The 27,179-nt window shown below is 38.4% G+C and overlaps 1 protein-coding gene across 1 annotated transcript; it reads left to right on the top strand.

Annotated features, from left to right (window-relative positions):
* Window positions 1–27,080, top strand: pdzrn3a (PDZ domain containing RING finger 3a). Its single transcript, XM_084098535.1, has 10 exons — window positions 1–839; window positions 3,469–3,555; window positions 4,592–4,699; window positions 23,580–23,845; window positions 23,971–24,061; window positions 24,289–24,384; window positions 24,573–24,635; window positions 24,724–24,825; window positions 25,060–25,140; window positions 25,289–27,080. Exons 1-10 carry the CDS (start codon window positions 126–128, stop codon window positions 26,774–26,776), a joined length of 3,096 nt encoding a protein of 1,031 aa, XP_083954661.1. The 5' UTR covers window positions 1–125; the 3' UTR covers window positions 26,777–27,080.
* Window positions 27,081–27,179: the final 99 nt, after the last annotated feature.

Below are 27,179 nucleotides of genomic sequence, written 5' to 3' on the forward strand. Positions count from 1 at the left end.
ACGGTAGCTCGCGCCTCTAGACTTGAGTGAAACTCGTAGTTTATTCTCTCATTTCATCCGCGTGGGAACTGGGAAGACAGCTCTTTCCTTCTTTCGGAGTCGTTCCCGTACGTCACGTCAATAGTATGGGCTTTGATTTAGACCGTTTTGAGGGTCCCGTGGACCCGGACTTAATCTGTAAACTGTGTGGGAAAGTTTTAGAGGATCCTCTCAGCACTCCGTGCGGGCATGTCTTCTGCGCCGCGTGCGCTCTACAGTGGCTCTCCAAAGTCAGCAGCTGCCCTGTCCTGTGCCAAAAAATCACCACTAAAGAGCTGAACCACGTCCTGCCCCTAAAGAACCTCGTTCTCAAGCTGGACGTCAAATGCGACCACCGTGAACGAGGCTGCAACCGGGTGATGAAGCTCCAGCATCTTTCAGAGCACGCGGAGATGTGCGAATTCTCTCCGGTCAAATGCAGGAATGAAGGGTGCGACGCGGTGCTCATCCTGAAGGATGTGGCTTCACACATGCGGGAGAGATGCGAGCACAGGGCGGTGGAGGTCTGTAAGGATGGATGTGGACTGGTGCTGAGCATCAAGGAGAGGTCGGAGGACCACAGCTGTCTCCAAGCACTTAAGACACACATCTGTCTCCTCCAAACCAAAGCGCTGAGTCTGGAGGAAGAGCTGAAGAGTCAGTCCCTGAGCTTCAGTAAGAGAGAGAGGTCTCTCCTGTCCAAACTCTCTGCTCTCCACTGCGAGCTGCACATCACAGCGCTCACATTTCAGAAGAAAATCACCGAGTATAAGAGCAGGATTGACTCGCTGTCAAACAGATGCCTGTTGCCTCTTGATAAGGTCAGTATCGTGATATGGTGTGAATGGAGTGAACAACACTGTAAAAAACCAGACATCTAAATCTTGAAGATCACGTTTAAATTTGTAAGTCAAATCAAAGTGGAAACCTGCTGTAATAGGCTACTGTTAAAAACAAGTCCTTTATGAAACTAAATGAAATGGATGGAAACAAAGATATTGTCAACATGATGTGAACATTTTGACAGTGAGGCCATGGGACCCCTCAAAAGTACAGATTAATAACTGGAAAATGATGACAAGGCCTATTAATGTTTTGAGGACAGCAAAGAAAAGAGAATTTCTTTTGAAATATGGAATATCATCTAAAACAAAAGGCCATCTTTGGATTTACAACATGTAGGCTATTATAGTCAATGGCTTTCATATAATTTCTGAAAACAAATGTAAACACAGGCCAAGTATTTCCAAGCTATCAGAATGGCGGATAGAAATTGCAGTTAAAGGGTTAGTTCACCCCAAAATGAAAATTATCCCATAATTTACTTAACCTCAAGCCTTCTTTCAGCCAAACACAATCGGAGTTCTTAAATAATATCCTGGCTCTTCCCAGGTTTGTAATGGCATTGAATGGAGTTTTTGAATCTCCAAAAAGTGCATCCATCCATCATAAAATAACCCATACAACTTCAGTGGGTTAGTAAAGGCCTTCTGAAGTGAAGGGTTTTAGTAAAAAAAAAAAAAAAAAATCATATTTAAAGCTTTATAAACTACAATCACTAGTTTCCGACAACAGCTGTGCGCACATTCACAAGATAGTTACATGGTTTTTGCTAGAGCCGCCTATTCTATTCTATATGGATATTTGTCTTACAAAAACCCATCGTTTCGCTTCGCTTCAGACGGCATTTCTTAAGGCATTTGTGGATTACTTTTATGATGGATGGATGGACTTTTTTGGGCTTCAAAATCCAAATTACCATTCACTCCCATTATAAAGCTTGGATTTTTAATATAACTCTGATTGTGTTCGTCTGAAAGAAGAAAGTCATATACACCTAGGATGGCTTGAGGGTGAGTAAATTATGGGATCATTTTCATTTTTGGGTGAACTATTCTTTGTATAATATTAACACTTGTCTCAAGAGCTACAACAAAAATATGAAGATGTTTAAGATATTACAGGATGGCATATTGGGGCCTGTGTAACCAAATCTTTTTCTGAAGTTATACCAAACTCTGCTTTTTACCTTAAATTATGCTAATAACCAACATAATTAAATCGATGATACAATAAAAATGCCACATGATGCCTGTAATATAAAATATCGCCTGTCCATAAACCATGACCATTACTCATATATAGACGTTTACAGTGTCATACAAAGTCTAAAGACCATTAGAAAAACACACAACACTAAAATAATGCTATAAACAACAGAAAATGCATCACAAAACACCCAATAATGTACATTATTGATAGAATAAATGAGAAAAAGCTAAATAGTTGATAAAAAATATAATCACATGTGATGTGTCACATAGGGACATCTGTTTTTTCTGGATTTTTACATTTGTTTTTCCTGTAAAAATACAAACATTATTTACCATGTATACAGTAAGATTCTACTACAAAACAACTTCTGGAAGCCTCTGATTTTACATTTCTCATTACTCTCCCTTCACTAAAAACACTTCACTGCCACCAAGCCAGCATTGTCAGTTCATTTTCATGTCAGTTTAAAGCATTCACACTTGAATGATCTAGATCTGAACAAAAGAAACAAAACTCGAACGTCTTCATTCTGTATTGAGATGCATAATTATGGTGTCTCTCATCTTATGCAAGCAATCTGAGTGGCATTGAGTGGATAGTCTGTGCAACCAACAAACTTAAGACATAAGTCTAATTGAATTGACTTGAGGCGTGTCTTGTGGACTTCAGGGACATTATACGTTAACAAAAGAGTCAGACTCTAATCAAGAGCCCATGATGTTTGTCTCACTCACTGTGACAGGTTTCCGCCTGCAGCTTCTGTTTCAGCAGGGGATGTCACTGCTAGGGATGTTTGATAGACAACTCGCTTAATGTTCAGATATTTTAAGGCTATCTTAAGTCTGTCATTTCTTGAAAAGTCACAGGCCTTGCCTTGAATTCCACTCGGGCACATCTGCTTCATGACAACTGATCAAACCCAGTCATAAAACAGTAAATATTCTCAAATAAACCCTTTTCCACACCTGCCGCTAAAACAAATCTCCTATTATCCATAAAACTACCAGATATTTGTATTTTCGCCCTGATCTGAAGGAAATAAGTGTGGTTTAATTCCTCTGCAATTTCTTCTGCATAGTTCACTGTGTCGTGAGTGTGATATACACCTGGCCACATGTTCATCAATTATTTTTAGACATTTATAGTACCTTTACTGTGATTTTGTCAGGTGTCTCTGAGGGTGTGATCTGTCTTCACTGCTTGATATATGAAAATACCCTGAAACTCGTGTGGCTTTGCCGTTTCATTGGGTAACTAATGGAGAGAGCCCCGCTTCTTAGGGGAGAGATGGTTAGTGTGGTCAGTGAAGCTGTGTTGAAACCTGCTGTATAGCAGTCTGTTGCAGCATCTGAAATATGTCTTCTTTTCTGCTTCTCTCTTCCTGTCCTATCCCAGGGAGAAGAGACAAGGAGCCTTAAAGTCACCCTACACAGAACATCAGGATCTCTTGGATTCAGCATCATCGGAGGAAGATTGTGTGAGGTGTGTAAGCTTACTTTGCAAAGAACCATGTATAATATAGTTTTTAATCATCATTTTCTTTATTCCGTCTGTGGAACATAAAAGCTGATATTTAGCAAATGTTCAGGTTGCTTATTTCCATACAATGGAAATGAATGGACAAAATAATGTACATTACGTATTTATATAGACATATAATATATTATATGTATATATATCATATTATATATATGGATATGACAGAAATAGAAAGGTAATGCTATGAAATGCATGTAAAGTATAAAGTTCGTCTTTTAACTCAACCAACCCCTCCATTGTAAGAAAGAAAAACAAAATCAGCAACTAAGCCATGTGTAAAAAAGATAATTGCAGATCGCACTATTTGAGCTCCACACATTTCTCTCGAGTACACTGTGTGAAATGCGAGCGTGGGAGCCATTAAATTCTCACATAGATTGTGTCCAAGTGGAGAGGAGAGAGCAAGCTGTGGGTTTGGCTTTCACTCACATCACATTCTCTTCTCTAATCTAGTGGAGATTCACCACAGGCTGTTTACCACCTGTTCACTCCTAATGGACAGCCTCAGTTAACCTGTTTTTCATGCAAGTTTATCCTTGCTGTACATACATTTATGCATAGTGAGCGTGCCCTTGAGTCAGGCTCATGGACCATTCAGAATTTAATCGAATGCCTTTTACATTTTAATTAAATTCCCAGAATGCTCTAATTTACGGAGCCGAACAACATGAAGGGGTGTACAAGATAAAAACAGAAAAGTCCTTGAACATTTTGTTGGACTAATTAAAGTCTTCTGTTGTGTAACTGTTAAATTTAGTTGAATTAATAAAATAATAAAAAAATTCTACATACTAATTAAACACTTTTTTTTTTTTGTTAAAAAATAGCTATTGATTTTTAATTGTTAGCTATTGATCTAACCACCTGTGCACACCCCACAATCACCACTCCTGTCTGCCATCAGTTCCATCAGCCCATTTTACCTGTGGTGAAGTACCCCTTTAGCTTGTCTAATTTTCAACATTTGCTTCTATCTAAGGAACCAGAGGAGCATGAAGATATCAGTGATGGGATCTATATATCCAAGATAGTGGAAAACGGAGCAGCTGACAAGGCCGGACTGCATGTTCATGACAGGATCATTGAGGTTTGTCAGTGATGGGGATGAGTTGATTTTATGGGTGCAAAATGTATGTTCAAATATAGCGCAGGTCATTTGCACAGTTTGTGAAGGTTTTTCTTGGTCAGGATGAAGGCCAACACGCTGGATGCAATCAAACTCAAAAGGGTCACCAAGACAACCACTAGACAGATGAAAGCCAAAGTAGATAGACATCATACCGCTAGTCTGAGCTCCTCAACTGGTGCCAATGTTTTCACAGTCTGTCTGTTAGATTTGTCAGATCTAGTCAGACTAACAATGTTGGCGCCATTGTAGGTTGATTTCACACTGGGCAGATTCCTTTAAAAGGGGTGTTAGTCTGTTCATCCAGCAGTACTGTTTCAGTTCAATCTAACAGGAACAAAATGTTTCATCTAACAAAAGTGAACGTTGTCTATAAGGGCACATAGCAATGACAACACAACATCAAGATTTAGTAGCTTGTAAATATCAACAAAAGAGCAAACAAAACCTCATCTCGTCATTGAATGTCTAAGAAAAAACCCACGTTTTTATCGAGTGGCCTCTTATACAAGCAGAGCAGAGCATGATGATTTCTTTCTTGACTCACTTTGTCTCATGTGGGCTCTTTGCTGTGTGTCTGACGTGATGAACATAACAATGGCAGTAGAGCCTTTTGAAATCTGTGCATCACACCAGAGATGTTCCCCAAAGAATGCATGATACAACTGCTCGTTTCAAAGAGGATGTCAGCCGTGGAGCTTTTGTGGTGGTCTCAGGGCTCCCCTTTATAAACTGACAAGGTACAGTTTGTTCTAAATTGTCATTTCAGATCTGTAGGATGTGTTTTTCATGACATACAAAAAGAGAAATTATAATTATAAAAACAATTGATATGCCTTCTATGCTGTATTGGAGGTTTCCTGAAGTCACGAGATTGGATTTTCCATAAATAATAGCATTGAATGCTTGGAATATAGCTCACAAAGTCAAATAGACTACTTTTATGGTGCTTTTTCTTGATAGTCATGAACAAAATGAATATTAGACTACCTCAATCGGCACTGTGTATGCATGGCTATATTAGCAGAGCTTGACCAAAAATAAGAAAAAATCAGCTTGAGATTTCTGCTTTCCCTGCCAACATTGTCACTTTCCCTACATACAAAAATTATATTTAGATTTATAATTTATTATTTTAGATGATCATTTTACACAAATGTATAATTTTCAGCCATACATTCACAAACCCTTTTGACTGAAAATGATGGCATACATGGCAAATGTACCGATACTGTGGCAGAAATGAGCGCACAACGAAGAATAAACAGGAACAGTCTTTATTTTTTACTAACTAACACACAGGAGATCGCTGGAGAAGTCCCTTAAACACAACCACAATACCTAACAATTATACAAAGGAAACTAAGGCAGGCCACACACTTGAAGATTTTAAGCCCGATTTGCAACCCCCAACGATCTAGGGGGTGTGGCCCGATTCTAGGTTTCTCGCTACCGACTTTTTATCCAAATAAATCCTCAATTTTGCGGTGTTATTACGATTATTTTACTGCTCCCGATCGCGACGGAGCCCACACAATCCCAAATCGTAAATATCAAACATGTTTGTTTGATATTTGCTGGCTGACATCCTCTTTGAAACGAGCAGTTGTATCATGCATTCTTTGGGGAACAACTCTGGTGTGATGCACAGATTTCAAAAGGCTCTACTGCCATTGTTATGTTCATCACGTCAGACACACAGCAAAGAGCCCATGTGAGACAAAGTGAGTCAAGAAAGAAATCATCACGCTCTGCTCTGCTTGTGTGCATTCAGAGGATTATAATGCTAAAAATAAGTTGAAACTGCCTTTATGTCTGTGGTCTCCCACAGTTTTTAAATCGATTAAGATTTGAGAATCGTCTTGTGTGTCCCAGGCCTAATGGCTTAAATACATGGAAGAGTAATCAACTGAACAGAAACAGGTGCGTTGAACTAATTAACAACCAAGGAAACTAACTAAGGAACACAGGCAATCCAGAACAAGGAAAACAACTAAAACACAATGAAACTAAACCAAAACATAACATACATGTTACAGCAAAAAATTACTATTTCGTTTTGTAATTGTTAACTCATTCTTCCGGGGAAAAAAACTCAGAAGCAGAATCCTTGAACTGTCACAGAAAACCAAACGTTTATGTTTTCAAGGTAAAAAAAATGCATGTATATTCCAAAAATGTAGCGTTGGCCTAATATGGCTTTTTTGTTGAGCCCAGATTAACAATTGTTTGTGTTCTGTTTGTTTCGTTGTTTTTAGATGTGTGGTGCAGCAGGAAAATCTGCATGCTGCAATGACAGTTAGATGGATTAACTTAAGGCTGTCTTGCTTGTTTGTGACGTCCTGTAAATCTGGACAAACAAACAATTGGAATGTTTTTCTCCTGAGTTAATCTGCAAGGGCAGGACAGCGGCAAGCACGTTATACTCCTCCCTCAGGTTTTGGGGTTACGAAAGCATTCCTCCACTGATACTTTCACTAAGCACACCGGTGTGTGGTGAAAACTATTGCGGTAAGCCAATTCAGAGGTTAAGACCACCAGCCTGGGAGGTCAGTGTCAGCAGGACAGCAATGATATTTTAGCCTTCAGTGTTTATAAAAGGTGCTTTGAACTCGCATCTCACGTCAGGGGGTCTGTTGCATCCTACAGGAAATCTAGGTTAGAATGAGGCGATCTGGATCGGACGGGGTTTGGAAGAAATAGGAAATATGTTTGGAGGGAAATTATTTCTAGAACTTGATTTTTGATCTTTTTCTCTGAAGAAAACAGTCATTCTCAGGCTTGTCTTTGAACTTGACAGTCCTTAAAACGTGAAAGAGATTCTCAAGAAAATCACTCATGTGCCTGCATATTGTCAGAAAACTCATCATCAGAGAGAGCCCGTGGTACTGAAAGGAGACTGTCCTTTTTTATGCGATTGTCTAATGTTCGTTTATGACCTGGGCGCTTTATTTTAAGGTCTATCTCATTTGAGAAACAGTGTTGAGAGCGAATTCTTTGATCTCGGTGTGCCGTGTTTATGCGAGTTAAACCCTGACACCGCCTTTCTCGACTTCAGACCTCCAAATGCTGCTTAGAATAATCACAACACGTGGTGAATTAGATTAAAGGTACAGGGAAAAACATCAGAAAGGATCATGGAAAGATTAGAGGAATGAGGAAACAGGGCTCTGACAATGGTCACTGTGCTGAACGGAAGCTCAGTGAATGAAGGTAATGCAAACTGAGTTTGGCCTTAGGAATGAAAGCTGTGCTGTTGTATAGACAGTATGTTACATAGTACAGCTGCAGTTATTTCGTATGAGTGGTAGTGTATATTTTTAAATAAAAATTAGTGAATTAACATTTTCGTCAGTATGCTTGTTGATGATATTGAGTAAGTATCATGTATCTGATGGTTGTGATCTAGTAATGACAGAATACTGTATTAACTGTGTGTGGCTGCATCTGATGTTTTATGCCAGAACAATTCAAAGTATGGACATACCATAAGCCATTTCTATTGAATTCATGATGATTGTGAAATGTTCTTCATATTCAAATGCAATAAATGTGCTGTAATTATAGTTTAATTATAATTACAGTATATTAAATATTATATATAGTATATAATTATAGTAACTAATGTGTGTGAAACTAATGAGATTAAATTGAGGAATGTGTGGACATGTTCAGCTCCACATAGCTGTAGCAAAAGATGTATTAGACTAAAATAAAAAATCACAGGGATGTTAAATGTAGATGTTCTGTGGTCCTGTTGGGCCGTATGAGGACATGCGATAGCTTTGCCCTATTTCAGACTCTCTTCTGTCTAATGTTCAGGGTAGTTATTTTAAAGTCACCATGAAATTAAAATTGCCAATTCTTGTTTTTTTTTTTTTTTTGAATACTGCAGTATTTAGCCTACTATTTATTAATGATTTATCTGTGCACATCATTATTGTTTTTTAAATTCACATATCCTCGTAATCTGTTATCAAAATAACTTCCCCTCCCTCTTGCAGCTCATCTCTTCTCCTCTATAGACAAAATCAAGTCCCGACCTATATTTTTGCTTATAGTGCATAAGTTGTTTGTTGCTCTGTCATAAACGCTTAAGACCAGATGCGTATTGACTGTTTACCTACGTCATAAAACATTCAGATGGAATGAAGATCAGAATTGACATAAGATGATTAATGTTTGTGGGATGGTAAACAAACATAAACAAAACCAGCGAGATTAGTTTTACCATCGGTCAGCATTCACATGATCCAATAAATGTCTTCCAGATTTATTAACATTCCTTTGGTAATTCATCATCAAATTATGCATGTGTTGTTTTGTTCTGTCATGTATAAGAGATAATCTGATGTAAATATTATGTGTCACTGGACACATGTACTCAAAGTTTTAGTAGTCACATTTAATGCCAGAGTGAATTCTCTAATTTGAGGTTCTTAACCTTTCTTGGGCCTTTTGTATTCATCTAAGACCCACAATTAAAAAAACGTGTAATATTCTATATATTTACTGTTATTCTTCACAGACATAACAAAGTGACAAATGTTTTTTTTTATTATTATTATTTTTTATTAATAATAGCAGTAATAATAGTTGGCGGAAGCTATGGAAGATATTAAAGGTCCCATGACATGCTACTTTTTGTAGGCTTTAATATAGGCCTTAGTGGTCCCTACTGTATCTGAAATCTCTTTCCAAAAATTCAGCCTCGGTGCAGAATTATAGCCACTACAAGCCAGTCCCAGAATGAGCTTCCTTCAGACGGGCCGTTTCGGTGTCTGTAGCTTTAAATACTAATGAGGAGGAGAAAGGCGGCGCAAGGTGGAGGGTGGGTGTGGCCTTGACCATCTTGCGCAACGGTACCATGCATGTTTGTTTATGTTGGATATATTGCAATGGCACGAAGACACGCAGTCGTTCAAGCATTTCAGTTTGACCCAGAATCCGATCCAGATGGAGAAGCAATGGATGAAGAAGTTGCAACTCAGCGGCTCCAGCAGGACGTTTCCGAATGGTTAGTTTAAAATATTATGTCTGGATACGGTACTTTATTCGGATGGTTTACAGTTATTATCATGTAGCTAACGCGAACCTACTGTTGCCTTTTCATGAGAGATCTGTAACGTCTGTAATTTATCTTATTACAATTACATCAAGCTCTGCGATCTTGAAATGCAGATATCGCGCGCGCAATATAACTAACAGGAAAACGGTTATCCAAATAACAAAGAAATGTACAACACTCGCGTTACAGTGTGTGTAACTTGATGCTGTCTACCTTTACATTAGCGCGAGTAACTGCATAGCTAATGTGACAGCCACATTCTACGTGTAAGAAGCTAGGTAACCATAAACAGTAAAGCAACAACACACTTATATATCATTTGTTGACTTACTTGTCCGAGGTGTGTAGCTGTGTGTACCCTTCGGTGTTCATTTGTACATCCAATTATTGGGGCTCAAAAGCCATGATATCTCTCGTGGACAAACTAAAATCGCGCGCGCATTCTACTTCCTAGCTCATTTTCTCATGGGCGGAAAATATTCTCTGGGCGGGCAAAGCAGAGAAAGGGGAGGTAACATTTCTCCTTATAACGTCATAAGGAGGAGATTCAAGATCAGCCCGGTTGAGCTTCCATTTTCTCAAAGGCAGAGAAAAATAGCAAAAGCTCGATTTACACCGATTAAAATTTCTAGAAACTTTGGGACCATATACAGGCTAGGGGAAATCATATTAATGTTAAAAAACCTCAGAAAGTGGAAATTTCATGTCATGGGACCTTTAATTGTAATTAGTAATTAATAGTAGTAGTAATAGTAATTAGTAATAGTAATTAATGCCAAAAAAAAAATTTGTCAAGAAAATCAAAGCACACTTTTGTGAACAAAGTATATAATTGCATTTTATTCAAATGTCTTAACCCAGTACTTTGAGAAACATTGCCCTAGATTATTGTTCTGTATGTGTATAAAGTAGCCTACATTTGGATGATTCACATAATGTTAAACATAACCACTGCAAAACTTTATACCTAGATACTAAAAAATTTGATGGTGTGATGGTTATTTTAGACATGCATTTATAGGGCCAGAACTGTGGGCTTGGCAAGCTCACTTTGAAAAGTCTGGCACAGAGAAGCTCTTGTGCTTCACAGATTTGACTGCTTGTGCAAAAATTTTGACTAAAAAGCTTCATACTGTAGTGTATTGGGCAGCCAGCCATTAATTTGCATTAGTGTGTGTGTGTGTGTGTGTGTGTGTGTGTGTGTGTGTGTGTGTGTGTGTGTGTGTGTGTGTGTGTGTGTCTGTGCATGAGTTCAAATGTCACATGCCTTCCTTGCTTCTGGTTAGACTACTCAAGTATATTAAGGCATTGCTATAATCATATAATCCTATTTTAAGTCATTTAGTCTTTGCTTTATAAAAATGTTGCCAAGGATACAACAATCCAAGTGTGTCAGTAAGGTGTCACTGACTGCACAAACAGAAAGGAATCAGGGTTCAGTGTTCAGAGAAATCCTTTGACATTTCAATTCATGATTTTAAACAGATTTGTGCTTCAAATATCCATTATTTAAATTGCATTTCATTTTTTAGCATGTGATTATACAACATATGGGATAGTTCCAGAAATTATGTTAGATGACATATATTAGATGATATGAATAGAACTATAGAAATATGAACTAACCTAGAACTATGGAACAAATTATATATATATATATATATATAATTTGTTCCATATATATATATATAAAAATTCAATTTAAATAAATAAAACAATTATTTCAGCTGGTCCTGGTCTATAACAAGAGATGTTCACGGTTTGTGAATGACCCCTGTATAGAACATCCATTTACAGGTTTAAGTGGCCCAACCCGGGGCAACAGTTTAAAAGTAGCCCAATTCCGCCTGAAAACCGTGGCAAACCTGAAAGGAAGTACCTTCTTTTGAATTCTGTGAATGTGTGCTATTTTTTATAGGAGCGCTGAACGGAAAGGCATATCTTTGCAAAGCAAACCATTACAGCGCTTCTCTTCAAGTCATTTCAAGTAATAAAGCCATGTTTTCATGGCTTAATAAAATCATGCAGTTCCTCCTTTCCTTCTTACAGCTTGTAAGGTCATCTTATATAAATAGCCAGAAAACAGACCAGACCTGTTTAACTACAGTATTATCTGAATTCACCAGTGTTAACAAATGATGACTAGAGCATAATGCACACTCTGGCTGTGCTTGTGTTAGATGTACATTAAAGGAGTGAAAATTCATCATTTACTATCCACCATGTTGTTCCAAACTGTTTTTATCTGTCATTAAATGTGATGAGGGTCAAATCAAAAGCGATGTGAATCTCCTGAGCCACAAACATTTGAGCTTGCTTCTACAAGTCTTTGAGCTCTTTTATTGTGGAAACTGCAGTGATTTGTATGTATAGTACGTATTTGGAGTTTTGCACATTCTACTCAGTATAATGTGATGTCTGAATATAAAATTGAACAATAAATTTGGACCAATCACCCAAAAATGAAAAATTTTAACCATCCCTTTAATGGAAAATATTCAGTGAGGTTATATATATTTTCGTTTTCTTTTTGTCTGTCAAAACTGCTGCTTTTCATTTGCTGGTGATATTATTTCCGTTTAACAGAAGTAGAATTAGCATTTGAAATGTTGCTGTGATAAAGCAGACAGACAATTGCAAAGAGCAGGATGTTATAACACCTCAGTTTGTTTTGGCGTCTGTTGGGTTTGTACTAAGGGTCAGCTGTCGGTGTTTGAACAGTTGTTGTTGTTTTATTTCATAAGCTCCATGTTTCATTTCCAAAAATATTCATGCTTAGTTCTGCAAGGAAGCTATGTAGCATTAGCACACTACATGTAAAAGCCGCTCGACTCCTGCCCCCAGAAGTTTGATGGGTTTATTTGTGGTTGTTATTGTACAAGTTGTCCTAAACGTGCACAACAAGGTGTCGGTGTGGCAAGTGCTTTCATGTCAAGATGTTGAAAACAGGTTTACTGGCTCGTCTTCTGTGGAAATCCTGAGTGAGTGTGGTGCGACTGTGTAATTATAAAAATGTTGTTGATGTGACGAGAGAGTATCTTATGGTGGTGAGGGCGAAAGTGATTGTGGAGAGTCAGCTCCTTTGCAAGCAATAATAGTCACTGTTTGAATCATGATTCATTAGGATAAAAGCAAAGTGTTACAATGATTTTACCACAGTTAAGTGTAGAGTTGCACGATTCAGGTTAAATTGAGAATCATGATTTTTTTTTCAAACAGAGATCATAATTCTCCCACGATTCTAAACAAAATAACATGTAATTTACTAGAGGTTCTGACAAAACGTAAATTGCTGCAGTCTATTTAAAGGGGTCATGCCCATTTTCCACAAGTTGGTATGATTCTTTAGGGTCTTCATGTAAAGTTTGTAACATACTTTGGTTAAAATTCCTCAATGGTTGTGTAAAACAACACTCTTTTTCCCTCCTCAAAAACAGCTCTGTTCACAGCGACCCTCGGTGCATGTCTCTTTAAATGATAATGAGCAACTGCTCATCCCACCCCTCTCTTCCGGGGGGGCGTCGACTTAAGACACGTAAAGTGATGCCTTGGCAGACAGTATACAAATGGCTGAGGGATGAAATATGCTAATACGGGAAATATGCTAATATGGGACAGTCCATCAGCGGTCATGGGCGGAGCATGAGCAATATGACATCATATTGCGCAGAAAATCCAAACGGCTTGATTATTGAGAGTGTTTAGGCTTTTTGAGGATTAAAAAAAAAGGAGTGAATGGATTTTTTTCTTTGTATGGTGATTGTGTCCACACACTGCAAAGACACATTTATATGCAAACACCATGTAAAAGTGAAGTTTGCATCTGAAGACCCCAGTTGAACTGTTTTGAATAATCTTTTTTTTTTTAAATGGTTTGAATGAATGATTCAATGACTCACTCATGAATACTTCAAAAATGCTGATTAATTCAGTAATGAAACAAGTAAATGCATCTCTTGAATGAATGATTCAATGACATACATTAAGTCACTTGTCGCTACCTGGTGTAAAGATGTAATTATTACAAATGTTATTTGATGTGCCAAGTTACTTTGAAAAGGTGATTTGCTCTATTTTGATCGCTACTGTAGACATCAGTGTTTATATCTGAACTAAAAACTTTGTAACATAGAAATAACGAAACTGCGTGGTTGCAAAGACTGTTTGTTTCATACCTAGGCTATACTGTACATGACAACTGCTCTCTCTGGATCAGATCCGCGAACACAGATTTGAATGTTCCGGTGTGATTTTGTCAAAGATTTAATAGACGCAGACGAATCATTGTCATTTAGGAATGAGATCGCATGAATGTTTGAATCGAGATCTCAATCTTTTAATGATTAATCGTCCAGCTCTAGTGAAGAGTAAAAAGACATGGTGAAATCAGTTACTTAATGTGTTTAGATTTACACATTCAAGATGTACCTTTATTGGTTCATGCATTACCTGGGAATAAAACCCATGACCGTGGAGTTGCTTGCGCCATGAAATACTGGAACGCTAGGCTACATGGTGACTGTCGTAAAGCCTTGAGTTATATTGTTTGTGTAAAATGGCCAATAGCAGACACCAGTGTTCAATAAACAAAGGCATTCATGAATAATAATAACAAAAATAAGACTTAAATAGTTTAAGCAAATTTGAATTGATAATGACTTGATCTGAAATTCCACTGAAGCACAAATACACCAGTGCGTCTGCCACTCTCTGTTCGTAGTGCTGTGTCAGAGGGATTGAACCGCTTGCAAGCAGCTGGGGTGATAGAACGCAATCGACGCCTCTGCATGGGTGTCACCAATTGATGTTACGCAGAAAAAGTCAGGTAAAATTAGGATGTGCGCTGACCTCAGAGAGCCAAATAAAGCAGTGATCGTGGACTCTTTTCCATTTCCACACATGGATGAACTACTCTCTGTTCTAAAAGGTTCTACTGTTTTCTCTGCCATCGACCTGACTAACGCTTACTACCGAGTGCTGCTGCATGAGGACAGTCGTGACCTCACGGCCTAGAACATAAACAAAATGGATGAAGTTCGCTACTCCTGTCTCGTGTGCTTTATTACTTAAAGGTGCACTAAGCGATGTTGGGTGAAGTCACTTCTTGTTGATGTTCAAAGTATTGTCAAACAAAACGGAGGCTAGCTCGACCCTCCCTCCTCCTCATCTCGTCCCCTCCCCCTCCCTTCCGTGCTTCCTGAAACAGTCATGAACCATTTAGAAAAACCAAACTGGATTTACCCCCCTCTCCAGCAAAAACAGAGCCACCTGAATGTCGGATTGGAAGCCCTTCTGCTGGCGGAGTTCTCGCCACCTTTTGAACGCTTTTCCGATGTAAATTCGGGACTTTGCGCGTTCCTTCTCCTTTTCCCTATTCTTTGTTATTTGTTCATTGGAACGTCGTCTCTTTGGTCGTGTGTCGGCCATATCAAAATTCTCAAGAATATACATTTTTAACGTTAGTCGTTGTCGTTGTCTAGGACATCTCTCCTCTAGCTAACTTCCCTCTTCATGCTTCTCTCTCCTCCACTCCCCACACACCCCCCTTCATGTGCATGCGCACTAACCCCCCAACCCCCACCCCCAAATCATTCTTGTCGGTTATTGGCTGGAACACTGTTATGTTTCATGGTCCAGGCTGGGCCAGTTTGTTTTTCTTGCCGTTTGTGGAGCCTGGGCTGCCTACTGAGATCGCGATTTTTTACAGTGTGTTCAGGGGACAGGCAGCTAGCGGATGGTGAGGAGATGTTTGCTGTATGTGACAAAAAATGTTTTGGCCTAAAAAACGTGTGACATCGCTTAGAGCACCTTTTATAACTCCGAACAGATACCACAACAGGCTTTGGTACACTTTTATATAAACATCCAGATGGATTAGAATAGCAGAACAGAACAGTTTATCTGACAGTCAGTGTGTGAGTCATGGTTTTCCTAAGATGTTCAAAAGAGACAGAGCTTCTCTCAGCACAGTCACGAAAGGTGACTCAGTCCTGACACTGTGTTCTTCCACAAACTGAATCATCTCTCCTCAGTTTACAGGCAGAAATTGAAGATATATGACCGCACTAAACTACAGCACACAGACACAGCTGTCCAAAGACATTATGGATCTCTACAAAGCACATAACAGAAAAAGCTCTCTATTTCTGTAATCAATCAGTTCAATTACCAGCCATTGCTGTGAGTTTCATGACAAATGTTTTAAATTGATTCCACACTGGAGGTTCCTGCAACTAAATTATAAGTGGGATGTTTAATTTCTGCACCACTTGCATTAGCAAACGTAATTGCAGAAATAATGACTAACGCTATTGGTTGAGGAAAGTGCACATTAAATGCCACACTTCAGCTTTAGGTTGGCTGTATGCACTGCGGAAGACACTGCAGCTCAGTGATACACAACCTCGAGCAGAGATTTTCATTAGCCTGATGGAGCACTGAACCATGTGAGGGGATTATATAGACCCCAAGGAACAGCTTAATGATATCAGAGTATCAGCACACAATTGTGTATAGGGACTTTCAACCCTTTACCGCTGCTTTTACCATGTGCTTCCTCAGTGGTTACATATCAAACATACTGTATGGAGTCACTGATCTGGAAGAGGCTGAATGTTACGTTTTCTTTCCCTCGAGAACGCCATGTGTCTGGTTGCAGTCACCAAGATTACTCAGCATTCGTCATACTTTTAGTTTTCTTCCCTTTCACCAGGTGTAACATGGTATTTCCATATGTACATGTGTATTTTTTTACCCTTTTTAGTTGAAGCATAAAGAGATGAGACAGGAAATGATGAGGGGGGACATAATCTGTAAGCATCCCATGTTAGATCACCCACATGAGCACCAGAGTTCAGTGTGAGTCTCCAACCGCTGCTGAATCTTCAGTGACATGGCAATTTGACGTTACTCCAGTTGTGAATGTGAGTTTGCAGTCTGAATGTGATAAAGATTTAAAAAAAAATGTCACAAATACACATCTTTCTGCTGATTTGTCCTTGCAGGCTGCACTCAAAAACAAATGTTCAGAACCGCCAGTGACATCTGATGCAACTGAGCCGGATCTTTTAAAGGTGCTCTAAGTGAAGTCACACGTTTTTTAGGCCAAAACATTTTTTGTCACATACAGCAAACATCTCCGCACTATCCGCTAGCTGCCTGTCCCCTAAACACACTGTAAAAAAACGCAATCTCTGTAGACAGCCCAGGCTCCACAAACGGCAAGAAAAACAAACTGGCCCAGCCTGGACCACGAAACATAACAAACAGTGTTCCAGCCAATAACCGACAAGAATGATTTGGGGTGGGGGGGTTAGTGCGCGTGCACATGAAGGGGGGCGTGAGGGGAGTGGAGGAGAGAGAAGCATGAAGAGGGAAGTTAGCTAGAGGAGAGATGTCCTAGACAACGACAACGACTAACGTTAAAAATTAGTATTCTTGAGAATTTTGATATGGCCGACACACGACCAAAGAGACGATGTTCCGATGAACAAATGACAAAGAATAGGGAAAAGGAGAAGGAACGCGCAAAGTCCCGAATTTACAACGGAAAAGTGTTCAAAAGGTGGCGAGAACTCCGCCAGCGGAAGGGCTTCCAATCTGACATTCAGGTTGCCCACGGACAGATGGGCAAATCCAGTTTGGTTTTTCTAAAAGGTTCATGATTGTTTCAGGAAGCACGGAAGGGAGGGGGAGGGGACGAGATGAGGAGGAGGGAGGGTCGAGCTAGCCTCCGTTTTGTTTGACAATACTTTGAACGTCAACAAGAAGTGACTTCACCCAACATCGCTTAGAGCACCTTTAATGAATCATTCAAGAAGACCGGTTACTGGTTTGAATTAGTCAGATGAATATTTCACTGAACTCACTGATTCAGTCAGAGCGGTGAATCAATCTGAGAAAAACAAATGTGAAGAATACTTCATATTTAATGAAAAATTTTAGTTTCTATATTCAAATAATTATTTTACACAACCATTTAAAAGTTTAAGGGTCTATAAGGTTTTTGCAATTCTCTTCTGCTCACCAAGGCTACATTTATTTGGTCAAAAAAATCAGTTAAATCTGTAATACTGTGTGGTATTAATACAATTTTAAATAACTGTTTACTATTGTACTATATTTTAAAGGGGTGGTTGATTATGATTAAGTAAATAGGCTTTTTTAACTTTAGTAAATTTTGTGTAATGTTGCTGTTTGAGCATTAACAGCATCTGAAAAGTTACGACCCTCAAAGTTAAAAGCAAAGGGAGATATTTTTTTTGCAGAAATCGCTTTTTAAGGACTACAACAAACAGCTGGCTACATGAGCTTCCTCCCGGGATAGTGACATCACTAACCCTAAAATTTACATAAACCCTGCCCCCGGGACCGCGATTTATAGATTATCATGAAAGAATATGCTAATCAATAACTAGAAGATAGTTAACTCCACATAAGCTACATAAATTCATCAACTAACCATTCAGAAATGTCCTGTTCCATTCTACATGTTGTCACTTCTTCTTGAGTCTCTCCATCTTTGTCCAACTCCGGTTTGAGCATAAAAGGCTAAACGTTTTTGAAATGTTCAGTACATGCCTGTGTGAGGTAATTGGAGCTGCTAGAGCTCTTGGAGCTCCGCCCTCTGTGCCGTAGCAGCAGCTCATTTGCATTTAAAGGGACAGACACAAAAACGGTGTATTTTTGCTCACCCTCAAAAAGTGACAATTTTAACATGCTATAAAAAATATCTGTGGGGTATTTTGAGCTAAAACTTCACATACACACTCTGGGGACATCAGAGACTTATTTTACATCTTATTAAAATAAAATTTTGCATCATGACTTCCAGTCTTCAGTGTCACATGATCCTTCAGAAATCACAATATGATGTTTTGATCCTCAAGAAACATTTATTATTATTATCAATGTTGAAAACAGTTGTGCTGCTTCATATTTTTGTGGAAACCATGAAATTAGTTTTTTAGTATTCTTTGATGAATACAAAGTTCAGAAGAACAGCATTTATTTGAAACCTTTTAAATGAAACATAAATGTTTTGTCACTTTTGATCAATTAATATGGAAGCTTATTTCCGCCATGGAATAAAACAATTGCGATTAATTTTGACTTTTTATCTCACAATTCTGACTTTTTTTCTTGCAATTATGACTTTATTTTTTCGCAATTCTGAATTTGAGAATTTTTCTCAGAATTGCGTGATACAAACTCGCAATATCATGCAATTCTGAGAAAAAAATTAGCCTTTTAATATACCTTATTAATACCAGTTACCTTTTTAATATTTATTTAGTGGCGGAAACCAGCTTCCATAATTAAATGCATCATTGCTTAATAAAAGTATTACTTTCTTTAAAAAAAAAAAAATCTTACTGTAATTTTTAGCTTTGTTTCAAAAGACAAGATTTTGAAATTACAGTTTTTTTGAACTCTTATATGTGAAAGATAAAATAAAATTAGATTCATAATATAATAAACCATTTAATTCCTGTTAATTTCTGCAGTAATATGGTCCGAATCAATGAACACATGGTGTTCCTCAGTAACCTTTACCCTGTCTGTAACATGCCAGATTACATCACAGACCGGAGCCCACAGGCTGATCATTTTGGAGGAAAAACAAATGGCAACAGCCTCCGGTTGTGCTTGTACCGCTGTTGAGCTCGCTGACATTGCAGGAGCTGCTCATTTTATTGCAAGAATTTTCCTATCGAAATGCTCGTGCCAGTAATTGGAGAAGTGAGCTTTTTAATTGGCCTGCAACAAAACATTTTCACGACTTGTTTCCTCACATTACGAAACCTGAGGAACGTGGCTATTATCATCTTTGGTAATGCAGTGGATTGTTGATTACAGGGTTGGATTATTTTTATGATGATAAAAACAACATAGTTGAGGATATAGACAACACTCTTCTTTAAAGAGAGAGAGAGAGAGAGACGGTTGCACTGAATGGGAGGAGGGAACAAGCTCTCACATGCGTTTGGCTTACAGACACAAACACAGACTCACGCTGCTGTTGTTGTGTCTGTAAGCTTCAGTCTCTGTAGAAACTTTCTCATGATCACGTTTTTGAGCCGGTGAACTATTTGCTGATGTGTTTCCACCATGGGGTGCAGTCTCTGTACTATACAGCGGTCAGATGAGCACTACAAACTACTACAAGGCACATGTCAGGTAAAAAAAAAAGAAGAAAAAAAAAACCTACATTGCATTGCAGTTGACTTGTCACAGTGTCGTTTTGGTTTGTTTTTTCTTCATTAACATACTCTGGATGTCTGATTAAATTTAAATTAATTAAGAAATGTCAGTCATTTTTATTGCATCAATTATAATTTGATTGAATGAGCAAATTTCAAATGCCTTTGAGGTTACGCCGGTTGTTTGCATGCTGAAAAGGTTGCGAAAGGTTATTTTGCCGAAGGAAGGAATGTGTTTTGGAGACTGTGTACATTTGACAGGGTCATGAGAGGGTCACACTCCATTGAAGAAGAGCGAAAAATGTTTGAGGTCCTGTCAAAATACTTAAAGGCTGTGTGTTTATTTGTTTGTTTATGTGGTTTGGTTTATTATAGAACGGTAACATTCCCACAATCCCTGTGTAATTAGCTTCCACTGTAATTTAACCTCCAGTTGACCTCCTATATCGCTGGAACTGTGAACTATACTCTTTATAAAAAGGCAGTGCGCAAGGTGGGACAAATGCAGTAACACTTTACTTAAAGCCTTTATGTATAATGCATTATGAAGGTATTCATTATGTACGTTATAATGCATTATAATATTTCCAGATTCCTTGTTGTGTCTGAAATTAGTTGTTTGTCATGTGTTTTAATGCATTATACTTATTTAAAAAGACTTTAGCATAAGTATTATCACGTATTATAACTGTGGTTACGATTATTAATTATTCATGAGACCATAAAATGCATTAAAAGGTGCATTACATGGCATAATTAATGCATTAAAAATAGTTTTGCAATGCATTATATATAAAGGCTTTAAGTAAAGTGTTACCCCAAATGCTAAATGCAAATAATAATAATAAAAACAAAAAATTGTATCATAGTTATGATGACAGAATAAATAGGCTTATTAACTTCATATCACAGTCAGTGCGTGCAGCCGATCAAATTCTATTATATTTTGGTGCATCACTTTGCAGAAACTAGGCAGATGCCAACATGAACAGGTTGTAAAATAGAAATATGAATAGTTTATGAATAATTTTTATATGGTAAGTAATTTCGGTACTGTAATGTCTGTTGTGTTGTACACTGTTAAAAATGTGTAAGTAAAACAAAGATCATTCCCAGGCAGCCGCATAGTGTCGGCCAAGATCCGGCCCACATCTGGATTCCACGCTTATCAAACTGCAACTCTACAAACAGAACGTGCTTTACCGCAACTTTAAGAGTCGCTATAGCCAGGCAAAGGGTGTCTCGTTGAATTAACCTCAAGTATATTCAGTGACTTTTCTGCCCCGTGTGCCAAAAGGCATAAGAGAAACCGTGTGAGTGAGTGAATTTAAAGTAGTTTGTCAGCTCACACATGAATGGGCACACTGACAAAGTTCCCATGTGTGTTATTGCCACTGCAAGATTCCAGAACAGACAGCAGATTGAGTCGAGGTCCCTGAGGACATTAGCTTTGAGATTTGAGACTTACAGCGCTTTGATAAATGAAGTTCTCTCCCATTAGCTATCTGGCACATAGCCATTTCCTTGTGTGATTCAAAAGCTTTTACACACCCTGTTGGACTTCAATCAATGAATGAAATCTCACTAACTGTGTGATAATGTTAAAACTGAGCTTCCGGACATAAATATCTCGGTGTATTGCCCTTGCACATTCAGGACTGACTTTGCAATGTTCAGCCAAATGAACTGTTTTAGGTCAAGAAGTCAGTGTTTCAGATGACAACATTTGTCCTGAGTTCTTGGTCACCAAATCATTAACCTGTGTCTTGCAGGTTGTTCGCAACTCTAACAACCTTATGGTGTCTTATAGTTTTTATACGCTTTTCTCATTCCAGTCAGCTAGTTCAATAATTGAAAAATCAATATTTATATGGCTATGAAAATTAATTCATTGAGTTGAATAGACAGCATTAGACTTGCTTTGTCTTTCTGTACCATACACCTGCTTGAATTCCCTTACAAAAAATAAGTATACTTCAAGGTCATTTTATTATACTTAAGAAAGCTCAAGTACATTTTTAAGTATACTTTATGTAGTAAGTATACTAATACCAATGTGCTAGTAGTATACTTGTAAGTGTACTATTTCAATACTAGGGAATAAATGGCCCACTTTTTAGTGTATAAAAGTATACTTTAAGTGTAACAGTAGTAAACTTTGAGTACACAACTAGTTTACAACTAGTTTTATACTTTTAAGTATAAAATTTTCTTTAAGTGAACTTAACATCATACTTATAGTTATATATTATTTTTGCACTTTAAGTATACTTCTATGTTCCTTTTTAGGTATTAATTTTTATACTTGAAATATACCTTTAACTGTACTTAACTTTCCCCGCCACCGTTTGCCAGTTGCCAGTCAGTGCCAATTTAAAAAAAATCATTTTCACAAAAGTTTCATGGCCCCAAGAATATTTTGTTGGTTGAATACCTGAACATGCTATATATCAAAATATAGCTTCATGCATTTTTTTTTAATCTACACTTGAATGTGTGGGTAAGTATAATAAAGCAACATTTTGAACAAAAAGCTGAGACAATCACATCAGACAATGTCTGGACTGGATTCAGAACTATGATCAAAACATAGATCGAGTCAGACAGGTTTTTGGATTTTGACCTCACATCTGGTTTTAAGGTTAATGTACAGCCACACATGGCACTCAAGTTCAGTATATATGGTAAAGTAGGGATGATAAAGCTTACAAGTGCATAAGATTAAAAGAGTTTAAAGTGATATTTTAAGTGTATTCTCTAAAATATAATGAAATGCTCAGTATGCATGTCAGAAATATACAGAATGGTTTTGTTTCTTACGTTATGAACATGTCAGCTTGCAAAAGCAGAGCTGAATTTAAAGTCTGCTTTTGTACAGTAGCTCAACTGGTGGAGTGTGGCACAAGCAATGCCAAAGGTCATGGGTTCGAATCCCAGGGAAAACTCATACTTTATGCTTTGAGTTCAACTTATTTACACAGACACAGACTGACCCACAAAATAAGTAACAATATCGCTAATAAGGTTCCAAACAAACACTATTGTAAGTAAAAGCTAATGTGGACTCAGGTAAATTCCTCTAAAAAAAGTAATTAATTAGATATTCAACAGTGTAATCAGATTACTGTACTAATTACTCTCCAAGTATTAAATTACGTATTACTAATTACTTTCTAAATCCCATATCAACCTCGACCAGTTGAACAATACAGAGACAGACATTAAACTGCTCTTTTAATTAATTCATAAATTATTCTTGTATTGTATTTCTTGTATTTAAAGGGAGAAGGTTACATTAAAACAAATTTTAACTTTAGACATTACATTTTGATGTTAAATTGGTTTAATTGTTCTATAGTCTATACAGTATGTACTGCAATTACATCAGAAGTAATTGTTATTAAATTACAGAATTTTTTTTAGTAATCTTTTGCTTTTTCAAATTACTTACTTAGTAATGCATTATACCCAACACTACCTACCAAGGTTATAAAAGAGCATCCTGTAATATACATTATTATACCAAAAAATATTTTCATTTTTCATTTAAACTTCCCCTATTTTTGCGTAGGTAAATGGAAGGAGCCTTTCCGCCACGACCCATGACCAAGCAGTAGAGGCCTTCCAAGCAGCCAAAGACCCCATTGAGGTCGAGGTACTGCGCAGGGCGGCACACAAGACTCTCAATACTCATGAAACAGCCCGAGGAGTGGACAGCGGTACTCAGACCAATGTTACACTGAAATATATGAAACATCTAGAGACCATGGCTAAGTTACCGTCACCTCCGACACCACTGTGTATGGCTGTGCTGGACAGTTTCCATTCACCCTCACAGTAAGTGCTTGTCAGCATTTGTCAAGCATTTCTTTGACCAGTTTTATCATAACAGTGAAACTTGAGATTTTCAGATTTGCTGTGAACGAGACTTCAGTTAATGTTAATTTTTCATTATACTGAAGGTGCCAAATGGCAAGACGTGACTCCCCTTACTCCACAGACTTACATGATGGCGTACAGAAAGACATTGAGAGTAGAGGACTGGAATATGAGGTATTGTGTTGGTATAGACTGTATTCACTCTAGAGATATGAGGTCATTTTAATTTTGATTTCATATACTTTCTAAAATTTTCCCAAGACCTCATTAATTTCACATGGTTTTACTATGCAAATGAATCATCTACCGTATGTAAGAGCAGCAAGTTTTATGTTGTTATGTTGCCAATAATTAAAATGGTAAATCTTTGTCATCCAAATAAAGAATCTGTGTTTTCATAGGAAGTGGATCTGCAGAGGAAAACTACTAAGGATAAGCTTGGCCTGAAAATATGTTACAAGACTGATGACGAGACGACTGCCATTTATATTAGTGAGGTAGGGTTCTTAAGTAGGAATTTCTCAGGACAGCAATTTATCAGGCAATTTTTGCCTGCAATGTCCAATTACACCTCTGATTTAATATACAGTATATATTTACCAGACTTGCTCAGTGTAGCTTTAGGTATTCCAGTTTCTCACAGATTAAATGTTAAGGCTAAATACACTGTTCTTACCCTGCTTAGATTGACCCAGAAGGAATTGCAGCAAAGGATGGCAGAGTCCAGGAAGGAGACCAGATTATCCAGGTAGACTTTATTCCATATTGTTTTGTTTTTTTGGTTTGGAATACTTTGACTAAAACATAAAATCTATTTTACTTTTCACATGTTGAAGATCAATGGAGTGGAAATCCAGAGCCATGAGGAGGCAGTGACACTTCTGACCAAGGTGGAGAGTAAGAATGTGACCCTCCTAGTGGCTCGACTAGAAAGTCAGGTCTGCAAACTGTTGTGAACTTGCAGATGATTTTGGTCAATTTAATTTGATTTATGTCAGGGGTTTCCAATCCTGCTCCTCTAGGACGACCTTTCTGCAAGGTTTAGCTCCAACTCAATTTAAACACACCTGAACCAACCGGACTAAAACTCTGGAGGAAGGTGGCCCTCCAGGAGAAGGTTTGGAGACCCCCCAAGTAAAAGAATGACATTGCATTTTTGGTTTGGGTTGCAGGATGTTGGCTGGTTGGAGAAGGATAGAAACAACTTGGCAGATGACTTGCACATGGGCATGCTGGAGCAACAGCATAACAAGGTCAGGGAGTTCACTGCAAGTATACTGAGGCAGTTAAGTTAATGAGGGTCAAGTCAACAGTAAATTGCTTCCTTGATCCAGTTAAAGGTGCTAACATCACTACAGTGATTTGCAAGCCATTTAAACGTCTTCCCACTCACTTTAACAGAGCACACATGAAGAAGATGGAGGCACTACTGATACGGCAACCTTACAGTCCAACCATCACGAGAAAGACAGTGGCGTTGGCCGCACTGATGAAAGCACTCGTAATGATGAAAGCTCAGAGCAGGACATCTTAGGAGATGACCAGAATTCCCTTTGTGACACTCTCCCAGAAAACCACAAGACGTATAGTCAAGGCACTTTTGAAAGTGGAGACATGCACTTAAGCAATGACTCCTTCCTTTTAGTTGACAATGGAGACAGTGGAAACTTCCTTGGCATACCTGGAATGGCATGTGAACGTTTCCAGAAACAGCTTGAACTGAAATGCCTGGTCAATGGTAGTGGTCTTCAGGGATTTCTGGAGCATGACAACACACTACATGGAAAGAGGGTTAGTGTAGACTGTGATGATCAGGAGGTTCAGATGCTTAATGAGGAGTTGCTGAACATTGAGCTGGAGTGCCTGAGTATCATACGAGCACACAGGCTTCAGACTGAAGGTGATGATCGGCAAGCCAAAAATTGCTGCACTAAGCATTTAACTGAGCAAATAAATACTAAAGTCCATCAGGACCTCATTAATAACCACGTTGACTGCGAAGGCTCTACTAGTGCTTACAACACTGGAGAGAGCTGTTGGAGCTTACATCCTGCTCTGGAGTCAGATTCTCCTGACTCCCAAAGGATGGTTCCTGGAGACAAGAGTAAAGGTTCTCCCATGCATAGACGCAACTCAACAACAGCTTGCTCCAAACATCAACTCTCTCCTATTCAGGAGATCAGCCCCACCAAGAGTTTACCTGGAGATCCAGAGGTCACAAATCAGGGGGAAAGAAAGCAGAGTAAGAAAAGGAACCCAAGGAAGACTTCCTTACACCATTCTTCATACAAGAACACCTACATCCCAGCCCATGCTCAACATTACCAAAGCTACATGCAACTTATCCAGCAGAGGTCGGCTGTGGAGTACGGCCAGAGTCAAGTCAGCTTGGCCAGCCTGTGCAAGAACCCAGAAACCACTCCCACTAAAGCCAGGCCCAAGATGGGGTGGAGAGTAAAGATCCGTGGCGATGGAACAAGGTACATCACCAAAAGGCCCATCAGGGATCAGTTGCTGAAAGAGCGTGCTTTGCGCATTCGAGAAGAGCGCTGCAGCGCAACTACAGATGACGATGCAACAAGCGAACTAAAGCTGGGTCGATACTGGAACAAGGAGGAGCGCAAACAGCATGCGGCACTAGCCAGGGAACAGCGTCAACGGCGTGAACTCATCAAGCAGTGCCACACGGAGAACAAGGGACAAACGGGAGCAATGAACGACAAGGAGAAGCCTGATATTATCCAGCTTAGCCATAAAAAGATGCTGAAAAGGAGGAACAAGAGGATATTTGACAACTGGATGACCATTCAGGAGCTGCTGACACATGGCACAAAGTCCACAGATGGGACTAGACTCTATAATTCCTTTCTTTCTGTGACTACAGTGTAAGGGATTTTTTGGTTTGGGGCACTTGTTTACTGTGTAAAATTGTGTGCGGGTGTTTGTGGGAAATCTTGCCTCATTTAAGGAGGTGGGTCGTTTAGGGACTTAATGAGAATCTATAGCGATTTGTGTGACGCAACAGTTGGAGTACAGAACAATGATGAGGAAACAAAGTGCAGATTTCATGTCTTAATACCTGAGGCCGCACCAAAAATTCACATCAGTTTATATGAAATATTTTATTGAATGGCTGATCATAGTTTGTCCAAGAACTGATGCAGATTTATTTGAAGTAAAATTCTAGCTCTTATTTGCAGTTACTGCCCATTACTCGCATATCACCTACTTATTCAATGTGATGGCTAATCAGTTTAAGGTTTCACTTACCAAATATTATAGTGCAAATGAA

Source organism: Abramis brama (genome assembly GCF_963993115.1).
Source record: "Abramis brama genome assembly, chromosome: 22".
Lineage (NCBI taxonomy): Eukaryota > Metazoa > Chordata > Actinopteri > Cypriniformes > Leuciscidae > Abramis > Abramis brama.